This window comes from Tamandua tetradactyla, chromosome 1 (genome assembly GCF_023851605.1).
Source record: "Tamandua tetradactyla isolate mTamTet1 chromosome 1, mTamTet1.pri, whole genome shotgun sequence".
In the NCBI taxonomy this organism is placed as follows: Eukaryota; Metazoa; Chordata; class Mammalia; order Pilosa; family Myrmecophagidae; genus Tamandua; species Tamandua tetradactyla.
Genome location: NC_135327.1, coordinates 201,141,652 through 201,160,386, shown reverse-complemented (window position 1 = coordinate 201,160,386; position 18,735 = coordinate 201,141,652). Strand labels below are relative to the sequence as shown.

Genomic DNA, 18,735 nt, shown 5'->3' with positions numbered 1-18,735 from the left:
CTAAAGGACAGTAATGAGGGGGAATCCCCCAGTGGAGAGAACGTTGAGCCATGCACCTGGTTGTTCATTTTGCTTGGAAGGAGAAATGGCCAGAGGTGCATTTGTATATTGACTCATGGGTGTTGCTATGGTTTGGCTGGATGGTCAGGGACTTGATTGGAAAACTGGTGACAAAGAGGTCTGGGGAAGAGGTATGGGGACAGACCTTTCTGACAGGGTTAAAAATAAATGAAGATATTTGTGTCCCACTTGACTGTGGACCAGAGGGTGACTTCAGCAGAGGAAGGTTTTAATAATCAAGTGGATAAGATGACTCATTCTGTGGATACCAGTCAGTCTCTTTTCCCAGCAACTCCTGGCATTGCCTAATGGGCTCATGAACAAAGCGGGCATGGTGGTAGGGATGGAGGTTATGCATGGACTTCCCCTTACCAAGGCTGACTTGGCAAAAGCCACTGCTGAGTGCCTAATTGGCCAGTAGCAGACACCCACACTCAGCCTCCTATATGGCACCATTCACCGAGGTGATCAGTCAGCTATATGGTGGCAGGTTGATTATACTGGACCACTTTCATCATGGAAGGGGCAGTGATATGCTCTAACTGGAAGAGACACATACTCTGGATATGGGTTTGCTTTCCCTGCATGCAATGCTTCTGCCAAAACTACCATCCGTGGGCTTACAGAATGCCTTATCCATCATCATAGTATTCCACACAGCATGGCTTCTGATCAAGGAACCCACTTCATAGCAAACGAAGTGCAGAAATGGGCACATGCTCAATGAGTACTCTGGTCTGGTTTTACCATATTCCCCATCATGCAGAGGCAGTTGGATTGATAGAATGGCCTTTTTTTTTTTTTTTACGTGGGCAGGCACCGGGAATCAAACCCGGGTCCTCTGGTATGGCAGGCAAGCGTCCTTGCTGCTGAGCTACCGTGGCCTGCCCTGGAATGGCTTTTGAAAACTCAATTACAGTGCCAACAAGGTGGCAATACCTTGCAGGGCAGGGGTGATGTTCTCCAGAAGGCCATGTATGCTCTGAATCAGCATCCACTGTGTGGTGCTGTTTCACCCACAGCCAAGATCTATGGGTCCAGGAATCAAGGAGTGGAAATGAGTGGTACCACTCACTATTACCCCTAGTGATCCACAAGGAAAATGTTTGCTTCCTGTTCCTATGAGCTTGAGCACTGTTGGTCTACAGGTAATAGTTTCAGAATGGGGAGTGCTTCCACAAGGAGAAACAACAATGAATCCAATGAACTGGAATCTAAGACTGCCACTTGGTCACTTTGGGCTACTCATGCCCCTGGATCAAAAAGGCAAGATGGGGATTACTTTACTGGCTAGGCTGATTTACTCTATCAGTGGGAAAAAGGACTGCAACCACACAATGGAAGTAAATAAGAATTTTCCTAGAATACAGGAGATCCCCAAGGGCATCTCAAGGTACTACCACGCCCTGTGATTAAAATCAATGGAAAACTGCAACAACCAACTCAATCCAGGCGGGACTTCCAATAGCTCTGAAACTTCAGGAATGAAGGCTCGGGTCACCCCACCAGGCAAAGAACCACAGCCAACTTAAGTGCTTACTAAGGGTAAAGGTAACATGGAATGGATCGTAGAAGAAGGTAGTGATAAATATGAACTATGATCACATGATCAGTTACAGAAACAAGGTCTGTAATGGTATGAATATTTCTCCCTTGCTTTGCAATTAGTATCTATGTATTTATACATAAATCAAAAATATTTGTTTTCCTCTTTATTTTAGCCCCTTTATCATATGACACAAGCTGTTCTTAACATGTTATACCACTTCAGTTGTAAGACATCAAGTTTAAGAGTGAATATTACCCAAGGGCTTGCACGCTATTCTGGAAAGATTATGTTTTCTGTTTTTTCTCTGGAGAGAAAATGTGTTTCCAGTTGTACACCTGACAGCTGAGTATTTGTTGGGTGAGGAAAAAATGTGTCTGTTATTGGTTTCTATTTAGAGATTAAGTATGGTTTAAGGTCATGTGTATAGGTGCCTCGTTTACAAGGGATGGACTGTCACGGTCAGGGTCATGTGTCAACTTGGCCAGGTGTTGGTGCCCGGTTGTCCGATCAGGCAAGCAAGCATTGGCCTGTCTGTTGCTATGAGGACATTTCACGGATTTAAATCATGACCACACTGGCTGCATTCACAGTTGATTTGCAATCAGCTAAGGGGAGTGTCTTCTGCAATAAGTGACAATCAAATCACTAGAAGATTTTTAAGGAGAATTAAGAAGAGATAATCATTCTTCTTTCTGCTTCAGCCAGCCTCTTCTAAGAGTTCATTGAGGACCTTCATTGGACTGCCAACATGCAACTTGCCCTACAGACTTTGGACTCTACTTCCCTACAATTATGTGAGACACATACAAATTTTATATTTATAGATATCTCTAACTGATTCTGTTTCTCTGGAGAACCCTAGCTAATACATACACAAAATGTGAGGAACCATTCTAAGTGTCTTATTAAGTATTACCTTTTAAATTGAAATAACAACTCTAAGAGGTGGGTATTTACATTATCCCCCATTTTTTAAATGTGAAAACTAAGGAACTAAGATGTTAAATAATATGCTCAAGGTCACCCAGATAGGAAGGGGTGAAACCAATAGATGAATCCAAACAGGATGGCTTCAGAGTCCAAATACTAAGGACAATGATGCACACACCCCACATAATCTGAACATAATTCTCTTATTGTCAATCACAAAGTTGGATCTCACAAAAGAAGAACAGATGAGAAGAAATTTATAAAATACATAAAACTACCAAGTTTACACCAAGCATTGCCAAAAACAACAATATAGTAATGGAAATGATTGGCTGAACTCAACTCAAGTACTTTCAAAAAGATAAAGTAGTACTAATGCTCACTGACAATGGTAACTATTCAAAGCACTTGTAAACAAAATGAGCAGTGTTCTGAAGTCATTTCCTGCACTCAATTGCAGAACTCCCTAAGCAATCACTATTTAAAACAGAATTATCTTTTTGGCAGAAATTTCTCATAAAAAAGATAAAAGACAATCAGCTCTCTGAATGCAAGTATATTTTTAACTTACAAACAGAAGTACTGTGAGAGGCTTTTTCAAGAAAAACTATTTTGTTGTCAGCCAACTGGCTGCAGCACTTCAAAAATCAGCGGTAAACTGCAACTGCACTTGACTAAGTATATTCTCCATTTGCTGCCTTACCCCAGTCAAATTCATTATCCTCCTGTCAAATTCATTATCTACCCTGCTCTGAGCCCTAGATGATGTGGGACACAGACTGTGTTCAGCTAATGGGGAGCACTGATGGAATGTCCAAAAGTAGGAGGAGAGAGACTAACTCACTTCTGTACCACTTCCACTGTAACTATGTCAGTGATTTCACTCCTCTACTGCTACAGTTCCTGTCAGCCCCCCTTCTTCCACTAGTAAAGATCCCACTGAGCTCTAATAACATTACTTCTTCCCCTTTTAGGCCCAGGAATGGGAATGGCTTCTCACTGTGGCTATTTCCTGGATGCTTCACCAATTTTTATTAATTTCTTTAACACTTCTCTGTAAACAGACACCTCACTAATTTATTTTCAATTAAAACCTTTTGAGTATGCTGTCTCTCTTCCTGCGTAGATACATGGACATCTTAGAAAAATGGGGAAATTTTCAGTGTTGATTCAACAATGACTGTTAGTAGAACATCGCAGCAAGACCTTGTCATAACAATTTCTGATTAATTCTCCTTAAATTTTAATTTTTTTATTGTGACTACTGCAAAAATTATACGAAACAGAATCTTCATTAATGCAAACATGAACTTGAAGATCAGTGAAAAAAAGGAAGAATGTTTAAATAAATGATACGGACATTCAAACTGTGGAAAAAGGGAAAAAAACTAGAACCCTGTCTCATAACCGCATGTCTTTTTTAGCTTTCTTGCTTTCTGGTAGAATAATCATACCAGAAAGCAAGAACGCTACAAAAAGACACCTAAAGTAAAGTCAAAAGGACTTAGAAGCCAACCTGAATAAATTCTCACTGAGCAAGTATTGGGGCAATGTGACCATCTATAAGGATTATAACCACAGTGGGATAAAACACAACCCATATTTAAATCCATGAGTTCAAAATGATTCAAATACAAAACTCACCCATGGCAGATACTATGGAACCAACTTATTATTGTGAAAACTGGTAAATAAAAGAAAAAATCAAGAATTTATCCTATCTTTCCTGTATAATTGGGACCTCAGAGGAACCCGGTAGTTAATAGAAGTATCACAAAGAAAGAATGGCAGAGTTAGAATATCACCATGTTTCTCCTCTAATAGTTGGCTGATAACATTACAGAGAAGTTGATGAGACAATTTCTAGCCACAGAATGGCAGTACAAAGCACCAACAAAGATAGAGTCATGTTCCCTATTCCTCCTCAAATTCAAACCTGAGCTTGATCAAGATCAACCTCTATATCAAACTATTAATATATAGAAAGTAAAAGGAATAAAGAACCACATTTTAAATACGTAAGGGGATGTAATCAGCAAATACAGAAATTCTGCTATATGCTAGACAAACCAAGAAAAATTGAAAGGAATGAAAAAAAGATGAGTCTACAAATTAAACAACACATAAAGATATAGCAATCAGTTGTAATAAATAGATTTTATTTGGATCCCAATTCAAACTGCAAAAAGTACACAGGAAGTGTCTAAACTGTGTGCATGTGTTTGTATGTGTGTGTTTAGTATACTCATACATATATATGGAAGACAAGGAAATGTGAATATTAACAAAACAGTTAATATTAATGAGTTCACTTCAGACAAATGTATCATGGCTATATTTGTAAGTCCTTTATTTTTTAGAGCGATATATTCTGAAATACAGATGAGATTATATCTGTGATTTGAGTAGTATGCAGAGAATACAGATAAAGCAAGTTTGGCTATATACCAATAACTACTGAAGCTGGGCTGAGTTCAATAAACTACTCCTTACATCTGCATACATGCATGAAATTCTCAAAAAATAAGTGTGCTGGTTTGAAAGGAAGTATGCCCCCTAAGAAAAGCCATGTTTTAATATGGATCCCATTTCTTAAAGGTAGAATAGTCTCTATTCAATGCTATGTATTTGGGACTGTGATGGGATCATCTCCCTGGTTGATGAGATTTAGTTAAGAACGGTTGTTAAACTGGATTAGGGGATGATATGTCTCCACCCATCTGAGTGGGTCTTGATTAGTTTCTGAAGTCCTATAAAAGAGGAAACATTTTGGAGAATGAGAGACTCAGAGAGAGCAGAGAATGCTGCAGCACCATGATGCAGAGTCCACGAGCCAGCAACCTTTGGAGATGAAGAAGGAAAGTGCCTCCCGGGGAGCTTCATGAAATAGGAAGCCAGGAGAGAAAGCTAGCAGATGATGCTGTATTTGCCATGCACCCTTCCAGCCGAGAGAGAAGCCCTGACTGTGTTCACCATGTGCCGTCTCACTTGAGAGAGAGACCCTGAACTTCATCGGCCTTCTTGAACCAAGGTATCTTTCCCCGGATGCCTTTGATTGGACATTTCTATAGACTTGTTTTAATTGGGACATTTTCTCGGCCTTAGATCTGTAAACTAGCAACTCATTAAACTCCCCTTGTTAAAAGCCATTCCTTTTCTGGTATATTGCATTCTAGCAGCTAGCAAACCAGAACAATAAGTTTATCAATTTCAGGTATATTCTATTTCTAAATATAAAAAAAAAAACTTTAAAAACAATCACAGGAATATACAGAATGTCTTAAACCTCAGGGGAGGGAAGGACTTTTTATGGACAAAAACCAGATATCACCTTAATCAACATTGTGTACCTCCTGAAGTGGTACACTAAGGAAAGACAACATCATGGTGAGAGAAAAGGGAGGCTTGAAAATATCTGAATACACACTATAGATTAAATAGCAGAATTGCTTATTTGTTAAATTTCCTGATTTTGATAATTACAGTGGTTATGTAAATCCCTGTCCTTGTTCAAAGGAATTACACACTGAAGAAGTAGCATGATGGAAGTGGTATGATGCCTGCTACTTAATATAAAATGATTCAGCAGAAACAAGTTTTGTTTTGTATTTTTTAATGTATATTTAAATATAAGACAGGTTAATATCATGAAAATGAAAAAAAGCAACCAGTGAGTCTTAAAGAAGGGTATATGGTAATTCTTTTGCGCTATTTCTGCAAATTTCTCTAAATTTAAAAATTATTTCCAAATAAAACATTTTTAAAATTTTTTTTAAAATATTGCTAAACTTTACACCCAAAGCATAAGCAACGAAAGAAAAAACAGATAAACGGGAATTGCTTAAGATCAAGAGCCTCTGTGCCTCAAAGGTTGTTATCAAAAAGGTGAAAAGAGGCAGCCAACTGAATGGGAGAAAATATTTGGAAACCACACATCAGATAAAGGTTTGATAACATGAAGATATGACACAACTTAACAAAAGAACAAACAACCCAATCATAGAATGGGTAAAAGTTATGAATAGACACGTTTCAGAAGAGCAGATGCAAATGGCAAACAAGCACATAAAGATATTCATCTTCATTAGCTATAAGGGAAAAGCAAATCAAGACAACAATGAGATTGATCACCTTCCACCTATAAGAATGGCTGCTATTCAACAAACAGAAAACTACAAATGTAGAAAAGAAGACAAGAGAAATTGGAACACTCATTCACTGTTGGTAGGAATGTATAATGGTACAGCCACTGTGGAAAACCGTTCGGTGATTCCTCAGAAAACTACATATTGAGTTGCCCTATGACTCAGCAAGACCAATATTCAGTATATACCAAGAAAACTGAAAGCAGTGACACAAAGAGACATTTGCATCAATATTCACAGCAGCACTATTTACAAGTGCCAAAACATAGAAGCAATCCAAGTGCCCATCAAAAAACGAGTGAATAAATAAAATGGGGATTATGCAGCAGTAAGATGAAATGAGATCCCAAAGCATATGACAACATGAGGACATAATGTTGAGTGAAATAAGTCAGATACAAAAGGATAGATATTATATAATTTAACTAATATGACTCTGGTAAAGATAATCTCAGAGGTTTACACTACAAAATATAGGTGACCCAGAGGTACACAGAAGCTAGACACAGGTTACCTGATGTGGTAGAATATAAATGTGAGAGAACAGATACAGTGATGGTAGCAAATTAGTGGGGTTATAAGTAATACTACCATATTGAAGGTGAATATGACTGAAATGGAATGTATAGAGTAATGTATCCTACCAATTAACCCTACAATTATAAATAAGTTTCTCGCATGAACTACTTCAAAGATTTGATCTTGCACAAAGAATCAATAATAGAGGAATATGGGGGGAAACTAAAATAGCATACTATGGTTTACAGGTAGCAGGAAGATATCAACAATACCACAGGAATACCAGGGGTAAATAACTGGGGAGAAGGGCAAGAGATTAAGGGAAGTTTTGACTGAATATTGGGAGAGGCTGTGTTTATCGGTTCTTTGTCAATACGGACCAAAGAAAATTGCTTATAATTGAGAGTGCTGCTAATGGTACAACCAAATGAGGACACTAAAAGACATAGGTTGTTTATTTAGGACATTATCCATGATGATCAATGGATGGAACTAACAGTACAATGACTGAGAAACCAAAAGATGAACTGTGATTAGATAGATAGACAGATTGATAGAGATAGATAAATAGACAGACAGATTTTGATATATAGAGAGAGATATTTACAATGAACTATTGTGCAGCTACAAAAAGGAAAGATGTCATAAAACACACAACAAACTCAATGAACCTTGGGGACAATGCGTTGTGCAAAGTAAGCCAGAAACGAAAGAACAATTATACTTAAACAATGGTTTCTTTAAGAAAATACTTACAAGAAATTGGAGCCTAGATTGTAAGCTCTTTTAGCAGCCATAATTAGTTCAAAGTTGTATTTTTCTAGACTCTGAGACACTGCATATAAGCTGGTATATCCCTGAAACTTTGAGTACCTCTGTAATACCTAAGACTATGAGTTGGAGTTCTACGACTATGAAATTCAGTACTGCTACAGTATACAATAAAGTTAAAGTATTAACTTTATTGAGAGATCAGGATTCATTTAGAGAGAAAAATGAAGCTGGATGTCCACTATCACCACTGTTATTCAACATCATGTTGGAAGTTCTAGCCAGCGCAATTAGGCAAGAAAAAGAAATACAAGGCATCAAAATTGGAAAGGAAGAAGTAAAACTCTCACTGTTTGCAGATGATATGATACTATACGTCGAAAACCCTGAAAAATCCACAGCAAAACTACCAGAGCTAATAAACGAGTACAGCAAAGTAGCAGGTTACAAGATCAACATTCGAAAATCTGCAGTGTTTCTATACACTAACAATGAACAAGCTGAGGGGGAAATCAAGAAACGAATTCCATTTACAACTGCAACTAAAAGAATAAAATACTTAGGAATAAATTTAACTAAAGAGACAAAAGACCTATACAAAGAAAACTACAAGAAACTGTTATAAGAAATCACAGAAGACCTAAATAGATGGAAGGGCATACCATGTTCATGGATTGGAAGACTAAATATAGTTAAGATATCAATTCTACCTAAATCGATTTACAGATTCAACGCAATACCAATCAAAATCCCTACAACTTACTTTTCAGAATTAGAAAAACCAATAAGCATATTTATCTGGAGGGGCAGGGTGCGCCGAATTGCTGAAAGTATCTTGAGGAAAAAAAACGAAGCTGGAGGTCTCACGCTGCCTGACTTTAAGGCATATTATGAAGCCACAGTGGTCAAAACAGCATGGTACTGGCATAAAGATAGATATATCGACCAATGGAATCGAATAGAGTGCTCAGATATAGACCCTCTCATCTATGGACATTTGATCTTTTGATAAGGCAGTCAAGCCAACTCACCTGGGACAGAACAGTCTCTTCAATAAATGGTGCCTAGAGAACTGGATATTACTATACAAAAGAATGAAAGAGGACCCGTATCTCACACCCTATACAAAAGTTAACTCAAAATGGATCGAAGATCTAAACATTAGGTCTAAAGTTAACTCAAAATGGATCAAAGATCTAAACATTAGGTCTAAGACCATAAAACAGAGAAAAATGTAGGGAGATATCTTATGAATCTTATCATTGGAGGCGGTTTTATGGACCTTACACCTAAAGCAAGAGCACTGAAGAAAGAAAGAAAGAAATGGGAGCTCCTCAAAATTAAACACTTTTGTGCATCAAAGAACCTCATCAAGAAAGTAGAAAGACAGCCTACACAATGGGAGACAATATTTGGAAATGACATATCAGATAAAGGTCTAGTATCCAGAATTTATAAAGAGATTGTTCAACTCAACAACAAAAAGACAGCCAACCCAATTACAAAATGGGAAAACCACTTGAACAGACACCTACCAGAAGAGGAAATACGGATGGCCAAGAGGCACATGAAGAGATGCTCAATGTCCCTGGCCATTAGAGAAATGCAAATCAAAACCACAATGAGATATCATCTCACACCCACCAGAATGGCCATTAACAACAAAACAGAAAATGACAAGTGCTGGAGAGGATGCGGAGAAAGAGGCACTCTTATCCACTGTTGGTAGGAAGATCAAATGGTGCAACCACTGTGGAAGGCAGTTTGGCGGTTCCTCAAAAAGCTGAATATAGAATTGCCATACAACCCAGCAATACCATTGCTAGGTATCTACTCAAAGGACTTAAGGGCAAAGACACAAATGGACATTTGCACACCAATGTTTATAGCAGCGTTATTTACAATTGCAAAGAGATGGAAACAGCCGAAATGTCCATCAACAGAAGAATGGCTAAACAAACTGTGGTATATACATACGATGGAATATTATGCGGCTTTAAGACAAGATAAACTTATGAAGCATGTAATAACATGGATGGACCTAGAGAATGTTATGCTGAGTGAGTCCAGCCAAAAACTAAAGGGCAAATACTGTATGGTCCCACTGATGTGAACGGACATTCGAGAATAAACTTGGAATATGTCATTGGTAACAGAGTCCAGCAGGAGTTAGAAACAGGGTAAGATAATGGGTAATTGAAGCTGAAGGGATACAGACTGTGCAACAGGACTAGATACAAAAACTCAAAAATGGACAGCACAATAATACCTAATTGTAAAGTAATCATGTTAAAACACTGAATGAAGCTGCATCTGAGATATAGGGTTTTTTTTGTTTTGTTTTTTTTTTTACTATTATTACTACTTTTATTTTTTTTCTCTATATTAACATTTTATATCTTTTTCTGTTGTGTTGCTAGTTCCTCTAAACCGATGCAAATGTACTAAGAAACGATGATCACGCATCTATGTGATGATGTTAAGAATTACTGATTGCATATGTAGAATGGTATGATTTCTAAATGTTGGGTTAATTTCTTTTTTTCCGTTAATTAAAAAAAAAAAAAAGAGAGAGAGAAGGGGTAATTGGAGCTGAAGGGATACAGACTGTACAACGGGACTGGATATAAAAACTCAGAAATTGTCAGCACAATACTACCCAATTGTAATGCAATTATGTTAAAACACTGAATGAAGCTGCATGTGAGGTATAGGTTTTTTGTTTTTTTTCTTTCTATTATTGTTTTAATTCTTATTCTGTTGTCTTTTTATTTCTTTTTCTAAATCGATGCAAATGTACTAAGAAATGATGAATATGCAACTATGTGATGTTATTAAGAATTACTGATTGTACATGTAGAATGGAATGATTTCTAATTGTTTTGTTAATTCTTTTTTTAATTAATTAAAAAAAAAAAAAAAAAAGGAAGATCTTTGCTCTACTGGCACCCCAGGCATAATAAGGCCTGGAATTGAAGCCAATTAGGAAGCCTGCTACTTGGATAGCTCTCCCTTGCCTAGCAGGGATATGCCCACTAAAACAACAGTAAATCAGGTAATCAACACAATGTGTTCAGTGGACCCCTCAGCACAGCCAGGTTGTAGAATAATATAAATCAGTGTAAACTATCACAGAATTTTTTAAAATGGTATATATACCTGTCCCAGTCCTCATCTGCCGCTCTTCTTCTCCAGGACCGTTCTGCACCAGGTTTATCAAACTGATCGAAGTCATCATCTGTAAAGAAGATTTCATTTAAATTATGCTTACTAAATTAAAACGTATATATACCCAAAAAATCAAATAAAAAATTACTTGTATCTTTTAAGGATTCTTAATATAACATCTTAAAATGTAAAAGTTACATATACAACTATTCTGTTTGACTGCCCGGAACAGGGATTCCCTCAGCTATGGTTTCAACAATGCACAGCAGAGGCTGAAAAAACACACATCTTTCTTAGGGCTGCAGAGAAAGGATTGCCAGAGAGGGTCACCTTCTGGGAAGGCCAGGAGTCTGAAGCTTTAGGAAGGTAAGGGAAAAAAAAGCTTTTGAAATCTTTCTAGTCCCTCTTCCCAGGACCAAGTGATCTGCACCCTATTCGTTAGTTCCTGGCCCTGTTTTATTCAATTAAACAAGGCAATTCGAAACACCTAGAACAGGTTACAACAAGTGTCAAAGAATAACCTTAACACGAAGCCAATCAAGAATAAAACCCTAGGCAAGAGATAGAAACCAATCATCAGAGTCAACACATTAAGATAATCTGATGCTTACACATTAGCAAAACATTACAAGCCACATTAAAAAACATGAAGATATGACCCTAAGATGTTCAACAAACATGTTAAACAAAGATGTCCAAACAAATCCGAGATGAAGCAAAATATGGCTAAAGAGATACAGGATATTAAAATACTGTGTGAGAAGAATTTGAAAGCATGCAAAGAAAATAACTTATGGAAGGAAAGGCATTATAAAAGGGATTAAGAGTACACTAAAGGCATGCATCAGCAGATGTGAACAGGCTGCAGAAAGAATCAGTGAACTAGAAGACAGAACACCCAAAACCTTACAGACAGAAGAACTGAAAACATTGAATATGATCTGAGGGAACTGAATGACAGCATGAAGCACACAAACATGCATGTCATGGGTGTCCCAGAAAAAGAAAAAGGGCATAAATAATATTTGAAGAAATGGCCAAAAAATTCCCAACTCTTGTGAAAGACATAAACATACATGTCCAAGAAATGCAATGTGTTCCAAATAGAATAAATCAGAATATACCGACTCCAAGACACATAATAATCAGGATATCAAGTGCCACAGATAAAGAGAAAACTGTGAAAGCAGCAAGAGAAAAGTGATTCTTCACATACAAGGGATGACTAATAAGACTAAGTCTCAACTTTTCATCAGAAACCATGGAGATGAGAAGGCAATGGTATGATATATTTAAGTACTAAAAGAAAAAACTGCCAGCAAAGAATTCTTTATCCAGCAAAACTGGCCTTCAAAAATGAGGGACAGAGTGGGAAACAGTGGCTCAGTGGCAGAATTCTCGCCTGCCATGCCAGACACCCAGGTTCAATTCCTGGAGCCTGCCCATGTCAAAAAGAAAAAAGAAGGAAAGTTTAAAACATTCACAGACAGAGAACAAAACAGTTCATTAACAAGTGACCTGCCCTACAAGAAATACTAAAGGCAGTGCTGCAGGCAGAAAGGAAAAGGCAATAGAGAGACTTGAAGGACAATGTACAAATGAAGATTATCAGTAAGGGTAACCAAAAGGGTAAAAAGAGAGACAAAAGGGTGTACGGGTGGTTCAGTGGTAGAATTTTCACCTTCCATGCCAGAACCCAGGTTCGATTCCTGGACAATGCATCAAAAACAGAGAGAGAGAGAGAACAAGAGAGACAAAAATAAGATATCACATATAAAAAACAACGGATAAAATGGTTAAGGTAAGTACTGCCTTTCAGCAATAACAATGAATGTTAATAGATTAACCTCCCCCCAATCAGAACACATAAATAGGCAGAATGGATATGAAAAAATCCATCTATATGGTGTGTACAAGAAACTCACCTTGCTAGTTGGAAGCTGTCATATACCTCCCTCCCGCCCCCCCAAAAAAGCCATCCTCTTTAATTCTCATTCAATATTGCTGGGTGGGATCTTTAAGACTGTTTTTATGGAGATGTGACCTACCCAATTGTGGGTGGTAACTTTTGATTGGATGGTGTGGTGGTTTGAAAGGATGTATGTTCCCTTGAAAAGTCATGTTTTAATCAAATCCCCATTTTGTAAAGGCAGAATAATCCCTAGTCAATACTGTAATTAGATCATCTCCCTGAAGATGTAACCCAATCAAGAGTGGTTGTTAAGATGGATTAGGGGAAGCATGTCTCTATCCATTTGGGTGGGTCTTGATTGGTTTACTGGAATCCTGTAAAAAAGGAAACATTTTGGAGAAAACTGGAGATTCAGAGAGAGCAGAGAATGACATAGCCATGAGAAACAGAAATCCCACAAGCCAGCGACTTTTGGAGATGAAGAAGGAAAATGCCTCCCAGGGAGCTTCATGAAACAGGAAGCAAAAAGAGAAAGCTAGCACATGACATTATGCTCGCCATGCGCCCTTCCAGCCGAGAGAGAAACCATGACTGTGTTCACCATGTGCCTTCTCACTTGAGAGAGAAACCCTGAACTTCACTGGCCTTCTTGAACCAAGGTATCCTTTCCTGAATGCCTTTGATTGGGCATTTCTATAGACTTGTTTTAATTGGGACATTTCCTCAACCTTAGAACTATAAACTAGCAACTCAAATTTCCCTTTTTAAAGGCCATTCCGTTTCCGGTATACTGCATTCTGGCAGCTAGCAAACCAGAACAGAAGGTTTCAATGGAGATGTGTCTCTACACTGTTTCAAGGTGGGGTTGCTTACTGGGGCCCTTTAAGAGGGAACCATTTTCGAAAAAGCTTTTAGTGCTGACAGAGCCCACACAGCCAGAGACCTTTGGAGATGCACAAGGCGCCCCCAGGGAGGCCTTCCTCCCTGGAGAGAGGAGAGAAAATTAGCAGATGTCGTCATATGTCTTCCCAGCTGAAAGGTGTCCAGAACCCAAAGACCCCAGCAGACGCCAGCCACATAACTTCCCAGCTGACAGAGCTCTTACAGACAGCATCAGCCTTTCTTCAGTGAAGATAGTCTCTTGGTGGTGTCTTAATTTGGACATTTTTACAGCCTTAGAACTGTAAATTTGCAATGTAATAAATTTCCATTTTAAAAGTCATCCCAGACATCTGGGAAGACGGAAGACCGGAGTTGTGTGAGTTCACTCCTGCTCCACGAAACAAGACAGGAGAAACTCCCTGGGGAGAAACTGCCCAGGGCTGCAGGTCCTGGAGTGTGAATGTCTAGAAGCGTTTTTAGGCAGTTCTTGGAGGAAGATTGGGGGAGAGTGAATGGGTCAGGTGACTGGAATCCCCATTGGGGGCTATGGTGCACCAGGGAGGTGTAATAGGAGGGAACTGACCCTCCTCTGCTCCAGCCTGCACAGATGTGAATAGGGGAAACCGCCCCACGTGGAAGTGGCTGCAGGGAGCCCGGAGGCCAGTGATCGTCCATGGCGGGGTGGGCCTTGGGGCAGGGGGAGTGATTACCCGGTCAGGTCCAAGAATAGCCAATCCTATATGCTGGTTGGCTCCCAGTTGTCCGGCAGAGACTACCAGCTACCCCAGCCAAGCAGCAAAACGGCTGAGGCAGGATCCCAGCTGAGCACGCTGACCTCAAGTTGCTCCCAACTGGAGGGGCAGGGCTGAAGGAGAAGACTAGAGTGCACCACCATCTGCAGGCCAGATGCAGTAAGTGCAAGCACCAGACAGGGAGGGGAGAGAGTTGGAGGGAGGAGAAACCTCATGGTCACCAGCTGCTAACAGAAGGAGTAATTACATTCAGGCAAGCTAACTCCCCATCTGCCTAGATCTTTATATCTATTTTTTGTTATTGTATTTTTTTTCTTCTTAATATTCTTTTGTTTATTCCCCCCTTTTAAAATATATTCTTCCTGTACATTTTTATTAGTAATTGGGCTTTTCATTATTCTTTTAAGTTTTTATAGATATTTCATAGTATATTTTACTTGTTTTCTATTTTCATTTCACATATTCTTTATTTTTCCATTTCATTTATTTTATTATTATTATTATTATTATTATTATTATTTTCCTCTTAAATTTTCTCTCCCTCTGTTGGGCACCAGCCTGAATTCACTTCCATTATATTCTGAGATGTCTTCTTTGGATTTTGGTACCTACTACTGCTGAGGTGTATTTTGTTATGGTTCTTAATTTTCTGTTTCATATGTTGTTATTTTACTTTATTATTATTATCTCTTTTTTCCTCTTTTCTTTCCTTTTTTTTTCTCGTTCTTGTGTGCGTGTGAGAGAGAGAGAGAGAGAAAGTGTGTGTGTGTGTGTGTGTGCACGTACACAGGCTAGGAGTCAAGCCTGGGTCTTCTGCATGGTAGTCAGCTATTCTGTCACTGGAGTACCTGTGCACCCCAGCCTAGCCTATAGTAGACTCTTAAGTTGAACTGTATCCCCTACATGAGATCCAGACCTTGATTTGAGAATAACTGACAAAGTGGAAAAGGAAACATTCAGCAAAATCTAAGTAAATACAAAACTTTAGAAAAGTGAAGGAAACCCAACTTGCAAAATAACCATGTGAAGATAATCAAATGTCTTGAGCACAATGGAAAATCACAAAGCACACAAAGTTCCAAGCAGAAATGACCCAAACAATCAAATCAAAATTCCAGAGGAGACACAGAATATGGAACAACTACCCAAGGATATTTCTAAAGAAATAAAGGATATCAGGAGAAAACTAGAAGAGCATAAAAAAGAATCCAGGAGGTTAAATACAAAAATGGCAGCGCTCACAGAAATGAAAAATCCAGTAGACCAAATAGAAAATATACTAGAGACACATGATAGATTCGAAGCAGCAGAAGGAAAATAACTGAGCTAGAAGACAGAACAACAGAACAAGAGCACACAAAAGAACAAATGGCAAGAAAGGTGGAAAAAATGCAACTGTATCTTAGGGAAATGATGGACGAGAGGCACACAAATGTAAGAATTAATGTTGTCCCAGAAGAAAAGTAAAGGGTTGGGAAAGTTAGTTGCAGATATAACTGGAGAAAACTTCCTAGCCCTTATAAAATATACAAATATGCAAATTAAAGAGGCCCATCAAACTTCAAATAGAATAAATCTGAACAGGCCCACTCCAAGATGCATACCAGTCAGACTATCAGATGTTGAAGAGGAACAGAAAGTCCTGAAAGCAGCATGAGAAAAGCAATCTACAACATACAAGGGAAAATATGTAAGACTGACTTCAGACTATTCAACAGGCACTATGGAAGCAAGAAGGCAGTGATAAGATATTTTTAAGATCCTGAATGAGAAAGGCTTTCAACCAAGAATTCATTATCCAGCCAAGTTATCCTTCAAAATTGAGGGAAGAGATTAAAATCTTCAAAGACAAAGATTGAGAGAACTAGTCAACAAGGGACTAGTTGTACAAGAAATACTAAAGGGAGCCCTGTCAGCTGATAAAAAAAAAAAGATAGGAGAGAGCGGTCTGGAGGAGGGCACAGAACCGAAGAATATGAGTAAAGGTAATTTAAAGGAAAAGAGAGAGATAAAGAAAATAATATACAGAGCTGACAAAAACTAAAGGACAAGATGGTAGATCCAAGAACTGCTTTTACAGTAATTACTTTGAATGTTAATGGACTAAACTCACCAATTAAAAGACTGACAGAATGGACTGAAAAAACATAATCCACAATATGCTGGTTACAACAGATGCATCTTCTACTCAAGGTCACAGTTAAATTGAAAGTGAAAAGATGGAAAAAGATCTTCCATACAAGCTGTAACCAAAAGAAAGCAGGAGTAGCTACGCTAATAGCAGAGAAAACAGGCTTTAAATATAAAAATGTCATAAGAGACAAAGAAGGGCACAACATATTGATAAAAGGGACAATATACCAGGAAGAAATAACAATCATAAACGTGTATGCTCCCAACCAAGGAGCTCCAAAGTACATGAGGCACATAATGGAAAAACTGAAGGGAGCTATAGATATAGCAACAGTAATTAGTGGGAGACTTCAATGCACCACTCTCCGCTACACATAAAACAACCACACAGAGGATCAACAAGTGTGCCAGTTTGAAAGGATGTAAGTACTCTAGAAAAACCATGTTTTAATCCTAATACCATTTTGTAAAGGCAGCCGTTTCTTCTAATCCCTATTTGGTACTGCATATTTGAAACTTTAACTAGATCATCTCCCTGGAGCTGTGACTCAATCAAGAGTGGTTGTTAAGCTGAATAAGGTGAAGAAGTGTCTCCACCCATTCTAGGTGGGTCTTAATTACTTTACTCAAACTCTGTAAAAAGAGGAAACATTTTGGAGAAAGAAGATTCTGAGAGAGTGGAACAACATAGCCACAAGAAGCAGAACCCACTGGCCAGCAACTTTTGGACATGAAGAAGGGAAACACCTCCCAGGGAGCTAGAGAGGAAGCTAGCAGATGATGCCATGTTCACCATGTGCCCTTCCAACCGAGAGAGAAACCCTGACCATGTTCGCTGTGTGCCTTTCCACTTGAAAGAGAAACCCTGAACTTCACCAGCCTTCTTAAATCAAGGTATCTCTCCCTGGATGCCTCAGATTGAACATTTCTATACATTTGCTTTAATTGGGACATTTTCTTGGCCTCAGAACTGTAAACCAGCAACTTATTAAATTCCCCTTTTTAAAAAAGCCATTCCATTTCTGGCACATTGCATTCTGGCAGCTAGCAAACTAGAACAACAAGGAAATAGTAAACCTAAAGAATAAAATAAATGAATTAGATCTAATAGACATATATAGATCATTATATCACAAAACACTAGGATGCACCTTCTTTGCTAGTGCACATGAAACGTTCTTCTAGGACAGATCATATATTTAGACATAAACTGAGTCTCCATAAATTTAATAAGAGTGAAATTATTCAAAGCACTTTCTCTGATCACAAGAGAATAAAGGTGGAAATTAATAATCACCAAAGAACCAGAGCTTTCACAAATACATGGAAATTGCACAACACACACTTTAAATAATCAGTTGGTCAAGAAAGAAATGGCTAAAGAAACAGTAAATACCTGGAGACAAATGATAATGATTATACAACATATCAACACTTATGGCATGTGGCAAAGGCAGTGCTGAGAGGGAAATGTATTGCCCTAAATGCCTATATTAAAAAACAAGAATGAGCAAAACTTGAGGATTTAACTGTCCACCTAGAAAATTTAGAGAAAGAACAGCAAACTAACCCCAAAGCAAATAAAAGAGAATTAACAAAGACTAAAGCAGAAATAAACATACTGGAGAACAATAAAATAGAAAGAGTCAACAAAATTAAAAGTTGGTTGAGAAAATTAATAAAATTGATAGTCTCCCAGCTTAGACTAACAAAGAAAAGACAGAGGACACAAATTAACAAAATCAGAAATGAGAGGGGAGGTACCATAGATCATGAAGAAATTTTAAAAACCATAACAGAATATTATGAACAACTATATGCCAACAAACTAGACAACTTAGATGAAATGGACAAATTCCTAGAAACAGATGAATTTCTTATACTGACTTGAGAAGATATCAACAAACCAATTAC

The 18,735-nt window shown here is 38.1% G+C and overlaps 1 protein-coding gene across 5 annotated transcripts in view; it reads right to left on the bottom strand.

The window, feature by feature from the left end:
- Positions 1-18,735, bottom strand: part of RBM33 (RNA binding motif protein 33) — a 178,262-nt gene that overhangs the window by 122,623 nt on the left and 36,904 nt on the right. For all 5 annotated transcript variants that reach the window (XM_077151030.1, XM_077151039.1, XM_077151050.1 and 2 more), the window contains exon 2: positions 11,134-11,212. In XM_077151030.1, coding sequence (XP_077007145.1) covers positions 11,134-11,212 — 79 coding nt within the window. The remainder of the gene's footprint in view (positions 1-11,133; positions 11,213-18,735) is intronic.